We start from the raw sequence: 20,535 nt of genomic DNA, 5'->3' as shown, positions 1-20,535 counted from the left end.
CCACAAAACTGTACTATTACAAATTGCTTGTTTGCATCTCTGTTTTTTGCTGGTTAGGGAGTAATCTTTCCTGACTGAAAAACTAGATGTTCCAGCCATGAGAACACTTCAACCTGATCCAGGATAGTTCCCTTGAAGGAATAAAAAGCCAGTGAGGAAAAGGAATGGTCTGGCCACATAATAACGGCTAGGACAACTGTGGCATTTGAAAGTTGCTGGTCATTTCAATGGTGAAATGAATGAGATAGAGCCACCTCCCCAAAACTGAAGTCCTCCTGGTAAGTTTGTGGGTCCTGAAAATAAAGTTACAGTTCATTTTTATTAACAAAAAAAGAAGGAGAAAAAGTGCCTTGATCCTGGAGATCCAGTAAAATAGAACAAAAAAACCCTCCGTGAATTTGAGACCATTCAACTTTTTGTCTCTTTGCAAATAGGTTTGTATGAAATTGGCAGCCTCCTAACACGTTGTCAGCCAAATTGGCCACATCAGACTATCTGCACACCCTTGAGGCTGGAATAGTAACACACTGTAATGTGATGCTCTAACAAAAGCACCTAATTGTGAAGAACAATCTATTTGCATCAAGGTAAGCAGCTAGTAATGTTTCCCTCTCATGGCCACTTACAGACACTGACTTTGCCTACAAATTACTGCCTAGTGCTGTTTTCAGCCTTTCCTACTCTTTATTGGACTTTAACAAAGCTGATGTTGTACTCATTACCCTAACCTGTTTTCTGGTTAGTGTGAGTGACTAACAAAATCATGTCTTGGTTTGTGATTCATCTTGAATAAAGTATTTTCCAGTCACACAGCAAAAGCCTTGCTGAAAGCGGAAAGATTTGATCTTTAGCACTGAAGCCTTTGCTTGTGTGCTCCTAAAACTCAAGCTTTTTGGTACCATGTTATTTATTAGTATCAGACATACCATCAATAGCCAAAGTTGCTTCTGCTGTCAGGGCATGTCTACCAGGCATAATGAACTTGGCAAGAGCCAAAAGCATGCTATGCACAGGAAATGAAACGTACAGAAATTAAATGCACTGTGGGAAGCACGTGGTGTGTGGGATACCCACATGGCTGGTTGGCACGACTGAAAATCTGAAGATGATGGTAAAAATCAAAGGGATGAAAGACCCCAAATCCTTCCAACAGGAAGCAAGTACCTATCCAATCAGCACATGGCTCCAATCTCCTATGGCAACTCCTTACCCTAAACCAAAGAGGAATGTGGCATACAAGACAGTCTTTGTGAAGCAAATAACTAGTCAGGGGTGCATGTGGAAGGCTGCAAAATGGTGTTAGACATTAACAAGTTGTATGGATTCCTGAACTGCTGAGCCTGGCATTAGAAATGAAAGCAAAAGAGATGATATTCAAAGAAGGAAGATGTGATATTGTTTGACAGACATGCAGGGTTCATGTTTACAGCTGCAGAAGAAAGAGGACATATTATGAAAAATCCGATACAGGAGGAGGATATTGGAATTTCGGGGTTTCAAACTAGAAGGAATGTCCAAGACTTTTGGCTTTAGTAAACCTGACAATCCCAACAGTGAAAGTTCAAGATACTGCAAAGATAGCACAGGCTAGGCATTTGTTTTCTAGGGGCTTGGTTCCTGGAAGCATCAAGAGTCAAGCTGTTTTTCTGTGCTGTGCTGGAGACGTGCAGAACAGGAATCAGCACGCAGGGGGCTGGAGCTGCACAACCCTTGGTTGACCCCTTGCAACATATGTTGATTGCTGTTCAGATAACATGACTGCAGATCAGATGTTCGTTTGACACTGAGATCCAAAAGTGGGGGAAGGGAGGATGAAAAATTAAATCACGGTTAGGCAGGATTGTATTTGCGTTTGAATTAAGACCCGTGTAAAGCAGAAAACCCTGTTGATCTCTCCCTGCCCTCCATGAGGGCTAGTTTCCAAGTTCAGAGCAGCAACAGAGGGAGGTTTCTCGTTACATCACCCAGTCAACAGCATATAGACCCCAAAGGCAGGGCCAGGGAGGGCCAGGGCTGCCCTGGCATGTTATGCATTGCCTAAAACCTCATTGAATAAATTAGGATTGCTCTGTTTGTCATATATGCTAATCCACATACACAGAGCCAGACTCCAGGCTTAACTGGCTTGCTTCTCTGCAAACACTTTCTTTTCATCCCTTACAGTGGTGGATAAAAGGTATTTACTGATATCTCATCTCCAACAGTCTGTAATTCATGACCCTACAGTGCTGTAATATAGCAACGATGTCCATTTTAACACAGTGCTGGGGCCTCTCCTTCCCTGGTTATCCTTTTTTTTTCCATTATACGTTTAGGATGTTTCCCTGTATCTCCCTTGAGTTTTGGTCAGTCAAATGAATTAATACTTGTTCCAGATGTTCCAGGACTTACTTTCCAGTATCATGTCCTGGAAGCTATCAGTATGTTTTAAATATGGAAATTACAAAAGTGTTAGGGGAAGGAAAGCAAATTATACCAACATTTGCTTTAGAAAGTAATACTTTCCTCTGACTAGCCTTAGGCCCAATGCATTTATTCAGGATTTAATTTACTGTATCTATTTAATAATTTTAAAAGGGGATTGCAAAAAGTATAATAAAACTCTGAGGAATACAGATATAGTGAAATAGATACATCTATATCTAAATACATATATGCAGTTTAAACAAAGAACATTTACCCTGCTTTAAGCTTTTGATACACATTTGCCATCTCACCTTACATTTGCACTAGGAGGTGTGATTTTTCACAGCACATTGCAATCAGAGCACTTGTTAATGTTTTGTTATGCAATGGCAGCACTGGTAGATGGCATGGAGCATGGCAAGACAGTGCCATTCCCTGACGGAGGATTGTGCCCAGCTTGCTGCTCTCTGCCGGGAGTGGCTGGATGCCCCTGGCACAGGATCATCCACTTCTCCCCTCTAAGTGAGGAGGGAGGTGGCAAGGCGTTAGCATCCCCCCAGTCAGTGCCAGCAAGGAGGGCCAAGCTGGGACCATGCAGGGACTGCCATGGGTTCTGCCTGGCTCCCTCCTCTCCGCCCTCTGCACGTGCTCCTTGCTGCCTTGGCTGTAGTACAAAGGCACAGTTAGGGGCTTTTCAGGAAAAGAGAGTAAAAAATGTATGTGGAAAAATGTCAGCCTTGGGGGGTTTGTGCATGTGGTAGTGGGAAAGGAGAAGAAATAAATAAAAACACTTTCTTTTGAAGTTCTTCAACCCAATCACAAGCTTTTGGGTTTGCTGAACTGACCCAGAGCAAAGGTGTTGGAGCCTGCCGGGTCCAAGATCATGGTCCTGTGCCAAATGCACAGCACTGCCTCATGGCAGCAGGCACTCAGGCCTCACTTGTCATTGCCATTGTGGGGTCTGTGCCCTGTCCTGGCAGAGCTGTGCCTGGCTGGGGGAGACAGCTGGCAACCTCACCACTGCTCAGAGGAGGCACAGGACCCTCGAGGAAGTTGGTTCGTGACAACAGGACTCAGAATGAATGGTTTGGGGTCCAGTCAGCAAGCTCAAATTAAACTTCCAATTTGGAAATGCCGAAGTTTTTTTCTTGGGTTAAGATGTCAAAGCAGATTGTTGCCACATTTCCACATCTCTACTTTTGTCATGTCCCCTCAAAGAGAAAAAGAATCTTCTTAGCCCAATTTGGAGGATAGTAAACGTCGTACAATCCCAATTTTATTTCAACGGAGGAATATGGATTTATTTCTCATGTAATTGTTTATTCAGTAGTCCCTGTAAAATAAACCTCATCTCCTCAGTATGAAAAAGGGATTTTATGCCAAGACAACCCCGATTACAGTTTAGGATGTCTTGTTAATGTAAACATGCTTAACTGAAGGGAATGATGCAAGTTTTGCTGAAGACTTTGTCCTACTCCACCATGGAGCATTCCTGAAGAACATCTTTAGATAGAAAGGTAACCTCCAGGCAACGCAAAGTTCATCGAAGTGTAGAGCAGTCCCTGCAGGTGGCTGAGCACTTGCAGGTCCAATTCACAATGGTGGGAACAAAGGACCCTCTCACACCCCAAAAACTGGGTGCTTATGGGAAAAAAAATTCAAGTGATCTTTAGTTGCTCATGACTGGACCCAGATTTTTGAAAGAGGTCTGGTACAACCTAGGCGACAGAAGACGTGCATGAATTTTCAGGAAGACTCAGCAGAATGCCTTTTGCATAGAAATAAAATTCAAAAATGAAACTAAAGCTGTCCTCAAAATCTGACCTCTGTGTCTTCTAATGCTTCCCATACGGCTTTGTGTTCCCTCACTGTAGGAGGCAAACAAAACAGAAATGGGGTTCTTCATGACAACAACAGATCTTTCTTCATCTCCTGCTTGTCTTGATTTTGTCTTCAGGTTGATTATTTTCTCACTCTGTGGAGTTGCTTGGTCATGACTTCAAATGGCCTTATGAACATTTACAAAGTGTCCAGTCTAAGGACTCACATGTTGAAAGTTTAGTAGTTTTCGGTCAGCTTGGTTTGTCCTGGTGGCCCATTTGTGTCATTGCCTCATAACTTGGATGCCTTCTGGCTGACTTTTCCCTCTTTCTTTCAAGCATGTGTTTTGAACTTCAGACTGTGCCCTGGTCTTGTAGGGAAGATTATTTTTTTTTTTACATTTTGCTATATTTAACAGCAACAAGGGTTTCTGAGGATTAGACATACAGGATAGGAAATTAAGGGTTAAATCTAAGGCAGCAGTTATTGGTAAAGGTCAGAAGTTCTGGTTCTCCCAACAGCTGAGCAAAACCACAGGTGTTAGGAGGAGACCAGCTCTGAGGTCTGATGCCATATTTCTGTCTCACCCACTGTCAACCCTCAACACCAGTTGTATCTCATTTTCAATCATTATGGAGAACAATCCTTTTTTACCCCCACCCCCCCACCCCCTTTTTATGTTTGTTTGTTTTCTTTTTTAGTATATTACATCAAAGTTTAGCCAATACTTGCTATGGTGTAGGTATCCATGATCAATAATGACAAATATGATGAGAAAATGAGAGGCTGTCCTTCCATGTCCAAGAGCAAGTGACTGCCTGGAAGCACACAAGGCTACCGGTGGGTCAGCTGGTGGGTATCACGGCTGCCAGGACCGATATGCAGTGTAGTCTCGTGTTGGTGCATAAGATGGGTAACCCTTGTTCTTCTGGTATGGTGGATGCCGGGGAGTCATGTTCATGTAGTCACTCTGATGGTACATATTCTTTTTGGATTTTTGCTGTGGGAGAAGGAGGAAGAGAAGTGTGAAAACATTCCTGCAATTAGTCATTCCCACCTCAGGTGAACATCTGAAAAGGGAGAAAAAAGGGAAGAAAGATCCTTTGAGCAGAGGGGTTTTGACTGTTAATAAGACCTGAGACAAGTTAATAACAGATTTGATTAATTTTGCCTTCTTTGAATTAACAAGTTGTCTCACCCAACTCTCATATTAACTGCTGACAGGTCTGGCCCTAGGTCCTGGTTCAGGAAAGTAGGCATATTTATAAAGCAGCCTCAAGTTTAAATACGTTTACAGAAGAATTAGAACACATGTTCTCATAAATAATCTATGGAATTTGCCCAACCTGAACAAAGTCTCCAGCATATCTGCTGAGAGATTTACAGTGTTAGCTCTCCAGGTAAAGGAATGCTGCAAACCAAGGATACAAACTGATGCCTCTCAGCATCAATTCTCAGCTGTGGTATGACTCAGCAGAAGCAATACAGTCTGAGCAGTGAAGGCTGCCCTCATTTATTAGGAGAAAAAAAGAAATTAGCTTAACTCAAACAGAATAAGAACAGGAAAAATCAGCCTAAGCTATGTGTATCATGGTTTGCCTACAGCAGCAACACAAAATACATATGTTGTTCTGAGCCTTCCTTCAAAGGGCAAAAGAATAAGGGCCTCAAAAAACTCTCACCTCCATTATTAAATTCCCACCTTATAATGCCCCTATAAGACAAGGGAGGCATTGTCTCTTTAAGAAATAAGAGTAGCAGAAGACAGGTGAAATAATTTGCATATAATCACAGAGGAAGTTTGTGGCTACAGCAGTATCTGAACCTCTGACTGATGCAGGCTGTGTGTAAGGTTGGTGTTTTTATGAAGCTTAAGGCTTTATTGATTAGGGGCTAGGTAGAGTGTTTCCATGCTTTTTCCTTAATTCTGATAATACCTTCTTTTGTAATTTCTTTTTTACTGAAATTTGCTTTCTAGGTGTATAAATATTTATATATGCTGCAATGCACTTGTGATGCTGTGGAATTGGAGGAGGTTTGCATTAGAAAATCTGATGCCTGAATTATGTTGTATATGCAGAGTTGGGCAGTTACTATGAAACATTTTAAGCTTTTTTTGTATTAATGTTATATATATACAAGATGTTGAATGTAAGTTACAGCTTATGCCATCCAGTGCAGTTGATGCCTGTAAATAATTAGGTACAAAAGCTTTACATATATGTGTTCATATCTGTATTACAGGATTTTTAGTTCACCTAAGAGGTAATTTTGTATGGGAGAAAGACATGTTACTAGCATGAGTGAGTGCCAAACTATTACAGGATCAGAGACTGCTACTTTTGGAGAGAAAAGCAGTTTTTCTCCAGGGAAGGCAGAACTCTATGAGACTAGACAAATCTTTAGCTGCTTTCAGGAACTCGAGTGAAACAGGCTTGCCATGGCTGTCAAGTATCATATTTTAGGATCTCTTTTTACAGTTCAAAATGTCATCCAGGCAGCTGTAGTTACATTCAGCAACACTCTAAATACATCCACAGTCAGAGTACATATTAGCAGGAGAACACAACCAGCAGCTATAACAGCAGGTAAAAACTGATGCAGCAAACAGCATGCATCACCATGCAGCCTTGTCACTCTTGCTGGGGGCAGACATGTTAGTAGCAAAGTGCGTAGCCATTAGGTACTAAGTGAATATAGCAGAGAGAAATGGTTCAGATTGTAAATGATGGATTTGAAGCTACAGTATCTCATCAGGGCACATCCACTGTAGCACAGCACTGTAACATCAGCAGCTCTTTGCTGTAATTCTCTCAGATCTCCTAGGAGTCTGCCTCTACATTAAGACTCAAAGAAGGACCACTTAATCTGCCTTTGTGTTTTCCTATGGCAATGCCCCATTTGATTGTTTTCAATTAGAAATAGCCATATATTGAGCAAGTGTATTTTTGGAAGACACTTAACAGATCTCAAGCTTCAGCTTGCAGTGAGAGGGTCTTTCTGTATACATGCAACATTTAACCTGTCAGTGACTCTGGGCTTTTCAAACAGGCTACCTCATAATGTGTTGAAAAATCACTATTTAAGGACAAAGCTACAGGGGAAGGGTAGAGTGTAAGGAACACAGCTCTCCATGGTCATTGTTCAGGTCTTTCCCACATGGAGTAAGTAGTGTAAATCAGCTCTGGGAGATCACGATCCTGAGACTTGTCTAGGAAGATGTCCTGCTGCCTCTGCATCATGCCTTACCGTCTCTTTACTCCAGCAAGCAAAACTGGATGTGACCTGGGCCAGCCAACTCTCCAGAGAGATTAGAGAGCAAAAATAATGAACCATAAGACTGTCTCAGCTTTCTTAGGGTTAATGTACAGAGGCAGACAAGGGACTACTGAGAACCTGGTGCTCCTGTTCCCTTGCAGTCAAGCTGCCAGAAATACTGGGCACTGGAGGGAATTGCTAGATAGCCACGAGACATCGGTGCAGATGGTCTCGGGCTAACTGAGGGTTCCCTGAAGATTGTTTTACTGTAGGTGAGCTCCTTCTGTCAGTACAGTCTCAAAGGGTTTTGACAGGAGTGTTTGTAGTGCTAGATTTCCCTGACAGGGACAATTGGCAAAGCCTGAGACAGTGTCCCAGTGTTGCTGGTGTACAGGTCACTGCCAACACGATGTCTCTACTGTTTGCTTTTAGGAATCTACTGCAGAGGCCTGGCTGCCCACCTGGACAGCAGCTGGTGTTTCAACTATTTTGGGGCATAGCATGGGTGTGCATATATAGCTGGGGTGAAGAAGCACTATGATCCTGAAGTGAGGGGTATCAGTGAGTTTGTGGTAAACATGGCAAGTAGACCCTAAGAAATGAACTAGGGACAAAGAGCATATAGAGCAAAGGAAAATAGTGGTTTCTTACCCAGTAGTTAATGAAAGCTGCGGTTATTAGCATACTGTAGAAAGCAAGAACTCCAGTCACTGCCACCATAATCCACAAACGAATTGCAGATTGAGGCTCTTGTGTTTGGATGGGTGTCTCTTTAAGGAAAGGAACAAAGAAAGCTTTAAGTACCTGAAAGCAAAAACCTCAATCTCTGCTTATTTACTCCTTGTTCAGATGTACCATTTGTATTAATCATTAATAATAATTAAAAAATGTCATTTTCATGATGTCAGGAGTGGGAATGTAGCTTTAACAGCCATTCCAAATTTTATATATATATTTTTAATTATTATTTTTTCCGGAAACAAATGGCCTGAAGCTATCATGTAGGGAGTGAGTATAGGGAGGATACTGGCCTACAGAGATTTCCCAGCTCACCTTTCACATGAATGACGGTCCCGTTGCTCTTCTCATTGTAGACATATGGGGGCGGATACATGGCCTCAATTTTGCAAAAGTAGATGTCAGTTTGGTTGGCACTCATATTCCAAAGATTGAAGATTACTTTGTCTTTATCATGAAACCCCTGACAGTTGAATTCTTTATTTGAATTAGTGCTAGTTTTGGTGGTGTTCCATGAAATAAAGCAAACTTCAACTGCACTGTCTGTTCCTTTGTGCAGTGAAGCTCGAAATTCCTTCCCTGTTCCATTGTATGTGTAGTTGCAGACTAGAGTTGCAGTTTTGTTAGCTACAATGAGCAAAGGACGCTGAGCCACTAAAATCTTGTTTTCTGGAAGGGAGGGGAGAAAATGAGAAAAACACTTGTTTATAAAATACAGTATGAGACTTCAGAACCACACATCCTCCCATGCAACTCTTCTCCATATCTACTCTCCCCTGCTGACACTCCCTACTAGGGAGTATGTAACCACCAAGCTGCAAAAGCAGTTTCTCACAGGAGCTCTTGTGGCAGCAACCCTCCTTTACATAAATAATTACAGAATCACTAGGGGAGACTGTGAAGTCAAGAGTGTTTGGGGGTTTTTTTTGAGTCAGAATACTAGTACAGAAAGTGGCCTATGTGATCATGATTTAACATAAGGGTTCAAAAAGACTACTCTGCATGTGCATGTGTGTATAAGGCCACCTTAGTCTATCCTTTCCTTAGCAAGTAGTTGCCCAGGGAACATTATGGAGTGAAAATACTGTGAGTTAAATGTTTAGTTTAACAGTCAGAGAAGAGAATATTATTTATACGTTTGCTTTTTAATCCAAGGACAGACTTGAAGAGTTTGCGGGTGGAATTTGCTGAACCATTTCAAGGGTTGGGACCTTGGACAATGAGCACTGGAAGCATGAACTGCTATCATTTTAATGTAAAATAAGTAATTTCTCTAGCTAGCAGCTGTAGTAGATTCTTAATCTCTCAAAGGACTCAGGAGTTGACTAATTGACACTGCACTGGCACTTAGCACTTGAATGGCCTGCAAAAAAACCATGTCACACGAAGGTATAATTCAATTTGAATTGACTGGACTGATACATAAACAGGAAATGTTTTCTGACACGTAGACCTCTGTGCTACCATCTGCCAAACAATTAAATACTGCAAGGACTATGCAGAAAGACAACTACTCCCAAGAAAAATCTTACCGTAGGCATGAGGCCCTACTTTTCAAACGATGACCCATAAGTAAGCAGAAGGGAGTTTTGGCTTTTAATCTAGGAACTTGACAGAACTGGGGACAACCCTTTTGTGTGTGTCTATGACTGCGTAAGTCTTCATGCAAGCTCAACTCATATGAGGTCTTAGTAGCCTTTTATAGATCCCTGAAAATTGCTGTGATTGCAAGAATGACAGTTGTATCTCTTGTCCTCCAAATCTGCTGCAAAACCTCCTTTCTACTCAATCCATGTAATGAGACTTAAAAAAGGCTAGTAAGGGAAATGGAGTGGGAAGGAGGCAAGATCCAGAATGCCCAGAAAACAAGTACTTCACTGTGTTTAACAGTGTTTAGGACCAAATGGCTACCTTTAGTGCATTCACACCTCCAACCTCCTGGGTAGGATACTCCTTTGGGATGAATGTGATCCAGGGAGTAAAGCAAACACCAAGAGATGCATGAGGTGGCCTTGACTAGCAGTAGGGTGTGGGCAGTAAAAACAACCCATGGCTAGCAGGTTCTCCAGCTACCAGCCCAACCCATGACACTGCTGAAGTTGTTACTTTTCTCACTGAAAGTCTTGTTTACCCGCCCTTTATTCTCATGAGAGCAGGAAGACAGGAGACAGGGAATGCTCTACTTCCTTGTCTTTAGCAAAGAAAGATTGTAGTCCATCCTTCTTCTGTCTCATTTTTCAACATAGTGTGGGGGGTGGAGCAGAGCTCGTCACAGCTCTGAAATCCTATGTTTGCAGGGAACCCAAACGCTGAAACTTTTTGTTTTGATAAAGGATGAGCATTTCCAGGCTTCCCAGCAGAAAGAGGCACAGATCTTGGAATCCTGGAACGGAGCAGCAGATTAATAACAGGCAAGGCAGGTTTCTACTCGAGGTGCTGCCTGTGGTGAATTTTCATCGAAATGAAGACATTTCAGCAAAACATTTCAGTTTCATCGAATCAGCATTTTCCGACAAAAGCTCTCGCATAGGCTTATAAGGCATTCTAGTAAGGGGTGAGGTTTGGATTCCACCCCTTTAGACAAGGTATCTGATCATATTTTTGGTGGCTGAAAAATTGATATTTGGCTTAAGTGGCAACGTGCAAGTCTGCAGTAGATTTGTTCTACCTTTAGCACAGCAGAATTCTACACATCTCACTTGAAAAAGAGTTATTCTTCTGATTTGCACTGCAGTAGTGCCCACCACTACAACCCTGATTGTCACAGGGACTGAATACACCTTCCAAAGAGACCTTTTCTGTCTCAGAGTTTACAACCAAAATAGACATCCTGGAACAGACACTTGCAGAAGCATTACACTTCAGAAAAATGCTTACCTGTTTTTCATTGCAAGTGCTTACAGAAAACTAATGGATGTTTATTACTCAGCCTGATCAGATTTTCACTGTGGCCAGAGGAAAGAGAAAGAACACTGAAAATCTCATCACTGAGGGTGCACCTTCAAATGTTATTTAGACTCATCTGCAGACCCCAATGACTTACCCCCACGTTTTGCTGTTGTCAGCTGATCTGGATTCCTCATGTTTAGTGCATAGCTTCATGCCTTGAGCTCCACTATTTAACTACAGCTTTGGACTGTTTATGTCCCTGCCATGTTATTGTGCTAATGACAACCAGTCTGTTTTGATACATCCACCTAAAAATAAGTTCCTTCAACATATTTCCACCTCTTGGATTAATGGTCGTCTGTTTGCTTTGGCATGCAGGCTGGGTGTTGATAACCCAGCCCTGTGCTGCTGATGTTGGGATACAGGGTGGTTAAGCATGGGAAAAGTTTATTTGTGGATCATTAAATGAAGACTGCTCCTACATGATTTAAGATAAGCACCCAAATTCATTTTCACAAAATGGCTCTACTTGTTCAAGTGTACATTGATCAAGGGAGAGCTTTTGTTTTTCATTTACAGGAACCTGTTAACACCATGTGAATTGGTTGGGCTGCAATACCAGCAGGGGCAAGGCAGGCTTACTTCACAGGCGTGTTAGATAGGCCTTGCTGTCATCCTCCTCCTCCGGGCTTGAATTTTTTTTGAATTGCAGAAAGTCAAACATGCCAAAATGTGTATTAGTTTCATGGGGAAAACAGTGTAATGCCAAGCATCCCTTACTTCACTTGTGACCTGAACACGATTTGATTATATTCTTAGTAGGATATGGACCATTTTGAGCAAACATGGGCTGAGGCAGCTTTTGCCTTCACAGAGGCAGTTCTTCTCGTAAGTGTTGCTTTGGGTTTTTTAAAATTCTGAAACACTGAAACATTTAGTATGTGTTTCCATTAGTGTATGCTTTCCCCTAAATAGGGTTATGATTGCCATTTCCAGAGCTGTGTTCAGTCATGCTGCATAGCAATAAATATCTGTATCTTGGCCTTACCCAGCCAAGAAACGGCAGTTATGAAAAATCATTGTCTATGGTTTCAAAAAGCTGTGAAGTCTAAAAATGTAAAATCATTTAAGTCAGCATGCACAGGCTGCAGGCTTTCTCAGGCTCTTGGGATTCATATGCAATGGTGTGTAAGATCTCTAAATGTTTGTTTCTCTTTCTTACACCTCATTTGTCGTGCTAGATGTTTGTTATACGTGCTGGTTTTTTGCATCATGAAAAAAAATGCCATCCATAAAATACTGACTCTCTAATCATGGACCCCTGATGCAAGCAAAACTTCATTGAAGCACTGAAGTTTCTTTTCTTTCTTATTTGCCAAGAAAGTGAAATAGAGACGACAAAGTACGGAAAATAACTATTTTGAGGTTTTTTTTCCAGAACTTTCCATGAATCATCATCAGCTATTGGAAAAATACTCTGCTAAAAATATTTTGTACTCTCCATTCTTTCTTTTCCATGCCAGTTGACTTCAAGGAACTATTTGCCAGAGCAAGAAATCTGGGATAAGTTGAGATTTTTATAAGCTCAGTAAAGAAATGGCCTACGTAAGTCCCTGGCCAGATAGGGGAAAACCTGAAAAGAGTTTATGTAATCCACAAACAGAAAGACACACAGCCATGTTATAAACAAAGCTATTCCATTTTTGCTGCTGCTGCTCTATTGTTCAATCACCTTTACTCTTCTTTCCCAGGTACAAGGGTCTTTCTCTTTTACTTCGGTTTTAGGTCACCCAGCTGTGTGTATAATGTGCAGCTGAAGGCATCTGTCCCCTCTAGCTGTTACAGACTTGCTTTCTGCTAATCTTTCCTACTTTGGTGCGAGTACTGCAGGAAGCATAGTACTACATAAAGCTCAGGTGACACTCTTGCTATAATCAAACCCAACGTGAGCACAAGGGTTTTTTCTTGTCAGTCTGTGATTGTTGTTTGTTGTTTGTTTTTTTTTTTTTTTTAAAACAAGAATTTGTTGATGTCATCCTATTCTCATCTAACCTTGCCTCATACATCTTCTGCATTCTGGTAACCTTAGTTGGTTAGAGGTTGATTTTAACACCCGGAGACCGTAAGCCATAAGGTTATGCGGGTAGTAAAAAGATGAGGTCATTTGTGGTACACTGCAGTGGGAATCCACTTATACTACTTATGTCACAAAATATGTGGAACAAGCAACTTGATACAGCTACCTCTCTGACAGACCATAGCAAGGTAATTATTTAGCCAACAAAAAGGGGGGGAGGACAAACTTTGTAAACGTTAGTGTTTCTGCAAAAGAGAAATGAAAAAAACCTGATCTTTTAAGTCCCTTTCCATGATTCAAACTCAGCCTGCAGCACTCACTGGTACAGTCTAACAACAGCAGAGCAGGACAAATTCTGTTGTCTTCCCCAAAATAAAATACCTGAGGCCTATAATACACTTTGTAGTTTGAGGAAGCCCTGCAGGGTTTTAACCTGCCTTAACATTTCCCATGTACTAAGGATCAATCATCTTAATTGAAATGAAGAGGAATTCTGGAGAAAAGATATGGGAAAAACATGAGAGCCCTGAGAAGCAAGCGACCTCATGTGCTTCTCTTGAAGCAGTTGAACAGTCTCAGTGAAGCTATTGGAGAAATTAAAGTTCTTCATGCAAAGCAAGAGTATAAGTGTCTATAGAGTCATGGCATAACCCCTGTGTCTGATAACCCCACACTTTCTTTTGTTGCAATTCAAAAGAGTTGCTTAAAAGCTGTTCACACCTCATGGAAATATTTTTAAAACTGTTAACCCACTGCTGATACTTATCCCCTACTGGAATCAGTGTCTTCTCTGACAACCCAGGGGCCCGCTGTGGAAATAATTATGGCATTGCAAACAAGTAATTATAAATATGGGAAAAGGGCAAGGAAGAAAAAGCCTATGATCTCTTAAAGAATCGTAGATCGTGGTCTCATGCAAATTACAATGCCTTCACTAAGGAAAAGAATTATAGAGAAATAAGGCAGAAATAAGGAAAAATAGATTCAATTCTATGTCTCATATTAGGAAAAGCAACTCTTTAAAGATGTTATATATGTGAAAAGTTTTGTACTGGAAAGCAGATTTTTGTTCCTATCAGTAATTTCCCTCTAAAATACAAAACACTGACACTGGGAGAAGACCCAATAACAGCAGTTCACAGGCCAGTGGCTTGAAAAATTGTGTCTCAAGATTATCCTAGCAAAAGTCATCATCCCTTGCCTTGCTTTGCATTTTGATGTAACCCTTGGAAAGGCGTGTTAACTCTGAACGTACGAACACTGCATCAGCAGGTCAACACCAAGACAAAAAACCCTCAGTCACAACAACTGAAGATTCAGCAAGACTCAGGATTTCAAAATCACAAATAGACATTTTTTGTTGTTGAAGATCATTTCAGAAAGATGCTAGATATCTATAAGTATCAATAAACTACTAAACAATGCAAAAATCAGAAGCTTGGCAATTCCCATCCTCCCAACTTTGAGCTCAGTAAGCAACTCTACTTTTGGTCCTTTTATTTGCTAGTTCTGTGAGGATGTGGTTGGGCTCAGCTCTGCAGCCCATCACACTGAGCGGGGCCATGGTGGGACCTGGAGCTTTGCACAGGAGACTTGGAGTTGGTGGTGAGGCTGCGCCAAGAGAGGCACTGGCACTAGGTCTGCTGAGCCTCCTGCCCCCCAAAAGAAGGCACTTGTGAGCAAAATTTGTAAAGTACGGAAGGGAGGTGAAATAAACCCCCCTCTATCTATGCATGCAATTTCCAAACGCATCTAAAGAGAAGTGAAACTAGAAGGAAGCTCTTGGGTCTCATCTTGGAGGGATACTTGTCGCAGGAAAAAAATCAGCCTCTTAGTTATAGCAAGTTGATCCATGTGCAGTCTTAGCAGCATGCTCTGTCTCTCCCCTTTCATCCGAACACAGAATAATTAGTGCAAAATTAATTCAAAGCTATACTAGACCTTCTCCCCCCTTCCCCCCGATGATCAAAGTGAGGAAAAATAGTGGAAAGGATTGAAGTGGGGGGGGGGGTTGTTACCTGTTACATCAGCAGTGGGGATGAAGCAGAGCACCACGAGGATCCCCAGGAGCATGGTGCTAATGGTGGGCCTGGCGCCTTGTCCCCACCCCCTCCAGGCACTGCCACGTCTCCCAGGGCCCCGCGCCACCAGCCTTCCTTCCCCGTGGGGCCAGGCTGCACCCTTGGTTGCTCACACAACTTCTCTCCTCCTCCCTCCGCAGCACATGATACACAGCCAAGTAAAACGACTGTAATGGCAACGCTTAACAGGAAGTTAAATTGTTTGATGACTTTAGCCTTAGGAAGTTGCCTCTGCAAAGCTCAGTAACATCTAAAGGGTAGTGGAAGCCCGCCTTTCATAATAGGCACTCTCATCCTTACACTTTAAGATGTGTGCTTGTGTTTGGGGCTCTGCACAGTTGCTCCTAGCAGGGAGAAATGGACTTCCCCAGAGGTGCAGCACTGTTTCTTTACCAAGACTACATTCAGATTTACGCTGTTCCATCATCACAGTAGAAGTGAACAGCAGTTTCCAAGTTCCTGGTGGCCCTACCTGGCCCCTCAGGAAGTTGTGTGCTTGAGAAGCTCCATCTTTCCTTACTTCTAGGAGCAGAAACCTTCCTGTCTTGGTCTGCCAGCTTGCTTCTGACTGTCTTCCCAGCCCCTGGAAATGCTGACGTGTTTTGGCAGTAGATGATCTAGGTTTGTTCACTTTCATTTTTCTGCATCTGCTTGCCACCTAAACGCAAACCAAACAGTGCAAAAAATAGTGATGTATACCTTCTCTTCTTGAAAAAATTCCCAAGTTATAAATGAGCGGAGCTGTCATCCAATTGACATCTAAATAAAGAAAGCATGCAGCAAGCACACTTCTCAATCAGTGCTTTCACTAGAGGTCCTCTTATTTAAAGTATTTCTCTTTGACTCACCTGGTAAAGGCTTAACTCTTCTTTGCCCTGCAGGCTCAATGTCAGCTCTCCCCTTGAAACAGCAGGATTGTGAGAGCTAGTTAATGGCATTTATAGCTGTGAGGAACTCTGGTTATTAACCCCTGAAGGGGGAGCAAAAAAAACCCCACGTACCTGCACAGTTGCAGCTGGAGAGAGGGTTGAGAATATGTGAAAGAAACAGCGCCGCAGACACCAAGGTTAGTGGAGGAGGAGGAGGTGTGCCAGGTACCAGAGCAGAGATTCCCCTGCAGCCTGTGGTGAAGACCATGGTGAGGCAGGCTGTCCCCCTGCAGCCCATGGAGGTTAACGGTGGAGCAGAGATCCACCTGCAGCCTGTGGAGGACCCCATGCCAGAGCAGGTGGATGCCCGAAGGAGGCTGTGACCCTGTGGGAAGCTCACCCTGGAGCAGGTTTTCTGGCAGGACTTGCGACCCTGTAAGGGACCCACGCTGGAGCAGTTCATGAATAACTGCAGCCTGTGGAAAGTACCCATGTCGGAGAAGATCATGGAGGACTGACTCCCATGGGAGGGAGGGATGCCACGCTGGAGCAGAGAAAGAGTATGAGGAGTCCTGACCCAGAGGAGGAAGGAGTGGCAGAGACAATGTGTGTTGAACTACCATAACCCCCATTCTCTGTCCCCCTGTGCTGCTGTGGGGAGGAGGTAGAGAAAATTGGCCAGGAAGGCCAACGGTACCCTGGGATGCATTAAAAGGAGCGTGGCCAGCAGGTCGAGGGAGGTTATCCTCCTCCTCTACTCTGCCCTAGTGAGGCCACATCTGGAGTACTTTGTCTAGTTCTGGGCTCCCCAATTCAAGAAAGACAGGGAACTACTGGAGAGAGTTTAGCAGAGAGATACAAAAATGATCAGGGGACAGGAGCATCTCTCTCATGAGGAAAGGCTGAGAGACCTGGGTTTATTCAGCCTGGAGAAGAGAAGACTGAGGGGGCATCTTATCAATACTTATAAATATCTAAAGGGTGGGTGTCAAGAGGATGTGGCCAGACTCTTTTCAGTGGTGCCCAACGACAGGACAAGGGGCAATGGGCGCATATTGGAACACAGGAGGTTCTGCCTGAATATGAGGAAAAACTTCTTTGCTCTGAGGGTGACAGGGCAGTGGCACAGGCTGCCCAGGGAGGTTGTGGAGTCTCCTTCCCTGGAAATGTTCAAAACCTGCCTGGACACAGTCCTGTGCCCCCTGCTCTAGGTGTCGCTGCTTAAGCAGGGGGATTGGACAAGATGATCTCCAGAGGTCCCTTCCAACCCCTACCATTCTGTGATTCTGTGGGCGTAAAGTTAAGCCCAGGAAGAAGGGAGGGTGGGAGGAAAATGTTTTTAGATTTGGGTTTATTTATTTCTTATTACCTTAATCTGATTTGATTGTTCATAAATTGATTTCCCCAAGTTGAGTATGTTTTGCCCATGACAATAATTGGTGAATGATCTCTCCGTGCCCTTATCTCAACCCACGAGCTTTTTGTTATACTTTCTCTCCCCTGTCCAGCTGAGGAGGGGGAGTAATAGAGTGGCTTTGGTGGGCACCTGGCATCCAGCCAGGGTCAACCCATCACAAGCAGGGAGACCTTCAAGAAAAATAGGCTGTTGTAGAAAGGGATGAAAAGCCATGAACTGTTCTTCCTTTTCCCTTAGTATCTGAGGTCTTTGGGCCATGTTTTATCAGAAACTGTGTACACAATCTAAGAGCAGCTTTAGCTGGTATATCCATTTGCAGTCTAGGAATTTTAACAACACTTTTCTATTGTAATCGGAGTAAATTGGCTGTAATAATGAAAGTTTTGGAATGTCCTTGTACTTAAAAAATAATAGAGAGAAAAAAAGTCAAATTCTGTCTTTCTTGGCCCACTTTTGTATAAATATCCTGAAGCCTTTTTTGAGTCATATGAGTGTACCTGCAGTTATCAATGAAATACTCTCAGCTTAACTTGAAGTGAGAATCCCCCAACAAAGTTACAAACTTCAGTATCTTTTTGCTGAACTGCCCTGTCTCGGAGATGAAAACCACTGTTCTCACATCTTCTGGCTCAGGTAACTGAACCTACACAACATTTATTGAGCCTGCTGTATGCTTCTGCATCCTGACTGTCAGATCCTTTCTGTCTTTGGGATATGGACTGGAAATGCACAGAGACTACATTCTCCCCTCATCACAGAATTAGCAGAGTATATTTCAGAGAGAGAGCTACTACCATTCATTTTGCTGGCATATGTCAGCAAAGGGGCACCATTCAGGTGTAAACCAGATGATGGAAACAGTTGTGTAGGAAGAGAGTCTGCTTTAGGTATACCACTAACAAAACCCAAGAGGGAACAGTGTGCACTCTTTTCAGTGTGGCCATGGACCCATTTATTCCCTTCCATCCCTTATTACTCCTCATATGCCTCTCCCATGGTGAGGACAGACCACAGCACTGATTGCAAACAGGGACTGGAACAGATGAGGGGGAAGAGGGGCCACTGAGAAACTATCCACTATGTCCCTAGAGACCAAGCTGTGATGTCTCATTTCTTCATTTCTCTTTGTGCTGATGAACAGTGGTACTGGTATTGCCCTTTCCAGAGCCTCTGGTCCTTCAGTCATGATTTTAGTTTTGCCTAATGGTTTCCTCTTTGGACCCTGGAGTAAGGTAGGGCTTCCCCCCCCCCCAAAAAAAAAAAAAAAAAAGCTCTTGGCTCATCTGCATTTCTTGGTCTTCTAGGATTTTAAAAGGGCACAAATCGTCATTGTGTTCCCAAGGGTATGGCTGCTTTCCTTCTCCAAATTGCAGCTCTTGCTCTAATTTAAACAGTTCATTTCTGATCACTTTGATATTTCACATAAATGATCTTTTTCTGTTGCCAAAGTTATCAGGAGGGTGGGGGAAGAGGATATTATAGATTTCAGTGAGCCATCTTGCATTTAGACAAACCACATGAAAATTTTTCTAGGGGAAAAAATCCTGAAAATGTCCCCCAGTGTGCTCTCACTCTTAAGTTTTCATTATCCTCCCACCTGTCTAAGCATCTCTTCTTCTATACTCTGAGCATTACCCAAGGATGTTCTGCAGTAGCATTAATTCAGGCACCATTTGTTCCTGTTCTTACCTACCCCATTTTCCATTCATGTTTCAGTCTATTGAGTCATTCTGTATGCTGGCAGACAGGCTCCACTTGCTGTCACAGCAATGGAAATCCAGACTAACATTATAATTTCAGTGGAGCTAGAGACTTGTGAAAGAGCTAAAAATGCAATTTGGCCATGTTTGGGAAAAAGAAGGTTTCCATCACATCACAAAATGGCTGAAATTCCAGTCCAAGATAAATAAATGAGAGGTTTGTAAATGGGTTTTCAGGGTACACAAGAATCTAGACTGTGGGCTTGGGCTTTTTACTCATCACAGTGTGTAAATAAAATAACGTCCAGGTATTTGATCGTAGCTTTTCATGCCTACTGTTAGAAAACTGAGCACTGACAGGAGCTGTGACCTGAGCTGATATGATCTAGTATGGTTTCTCAGAGGATTATCTGGATACATTTAAAAGAGTCCCAAGAAATCCCAAGCAGGCTGCCAGTTTGCCTTTATGTTAAAGAATGAGGAAGTAATTAACCACATATCCTGAGCCAAGTGTTCAGCTGTTAAAGTCAAGAAAGAGATTCCAAATTTGTTATGATCAAACCAAGTGGATAGTTTAAAAGCTAATTTTAAAATAAATGAAGTCTCCCTTCAATAGTGCCATGTATGTTCCCAGTACGTACTCCTGTTCTCAGGCAAATAAAAATGTACATGCATACTAGAAGAATTATTGCAGCAATATACTATCATTCATTTATTCCTGAGGATTCCAGTCTAATGGGAGAACAGTACGTCACTAAAATTTGCATTTAACTTTTAAGTCCCTCGACTACCCTGCAACTCCACACAAAGATTAAATTTAAGTTGTCTGAGAGAATCTTCCTTTTCCTTCCCCAACATGAAGAATCATAACACAGACCTTGAGCGAGTAGTCTAGGTAGGCTTTATTCTGCTTGTTCTACATGCTTGTATGTTGTCGACTCCTAGAGTAAATGCTTTCTTTCCTACAACTGCCAATCTTAAAACATCTTTATTTTTCCATTGCTGCTTCAAGTGATGATTTGTTATGAATAGGACTATGCATACTTGGTACAGATGGAAGGTTGATTCTTTCACATCTTTGTTACAAGGAGAATGTGCTTTAAGTAGCTGCTGTAGAGATGCAGAAGTGGGGTGACAGAAATAGTCATGTTATTTCTAAGTAGGAGAAAATGAATGATCTATGTATTCACCCCCTACTCTGTCCAGTAAGCTAACCCTAGGGAATTATGTTGCATTTGTTATCTGAAGCACTTCATAAAGTTACATATTGTTATCTTCA

General features: G+C 42.4%; 1 protein-coding gene across 1 annotated transcript; it reads right to left on the bottom strand.

Annotated features, from left to right (window-relative positions):
- Positions 1 to 4,926: 4,926 nt before the first annotated feature.
- CD28 (CD28 molecule) lies at positions 4,927 to 15,394 on the bottom strand. Its single transcript, XM_075092576.1, has 4 exons — positions 15,208 to 15,394; positions 8,539 to 8,892; positions 8,137 to 8,255; positions 4,927 to 5,227 (listed from the first exon to the last, which is right to left on the bottom strand). Exons 1-4 carry the CDS (start codon positions 15,260 to 15,262, stop codon positions 5,087 to 5,089), a joined length of 669 nt encoding a protein of 222 aa, XP_074948677.1. The 5' UTR covers positions 15,263 to 15,394; the 3' UTR covers positions 4,927 to 5,086.
- Between the last annotated feature and the right edge of the window lie 5,141 nt (positions 15,395 to 20,535).

The sequence above is a fragment of the Phalacrocorax aristotelis genome, chromosome 5 (assembly GCF_949628215.1).
Source record: "Phalacrocorax aristotelis chromosome 5, bGulAri2.1, whole genome shotgun sequence".
NCBI lineage: Eukaryota > Metazoa > Chordata > Aves > Suliformes > Phalacrocoracidae > Phalacrocorax > Phalacrocorax aristotelis.
Note: the sequence above shows the minus strand (reverse complement) of the source record. Positions and strands in the feature narration are given on the sequence as shown.

Bases quoted from the DNA above. Each gene is read 5' to 3' on its own strand.
- CD28 (XM_075092576.1), bottom strand. From the start codon at position 15,262: ATGCTCCTGGGGATCCTCGTGGTGCTCTGCTTCATCCCCACTGCTGAT. The intron at 8,893-15,207 runs GTAACAACCCCC...CCTCCCTTCCAG, and splicing joins CCCCACTGCTGATGTAACAG to AAAACAAGATTTTAGTGGCT. The intron at 8,256-8,538 runs GTGAGCTGGGAA...CTTTCCTTAAAG, and splicing joins GACCGTCATTCATGTGAAAG to AGACACCCATCCAAACACAA.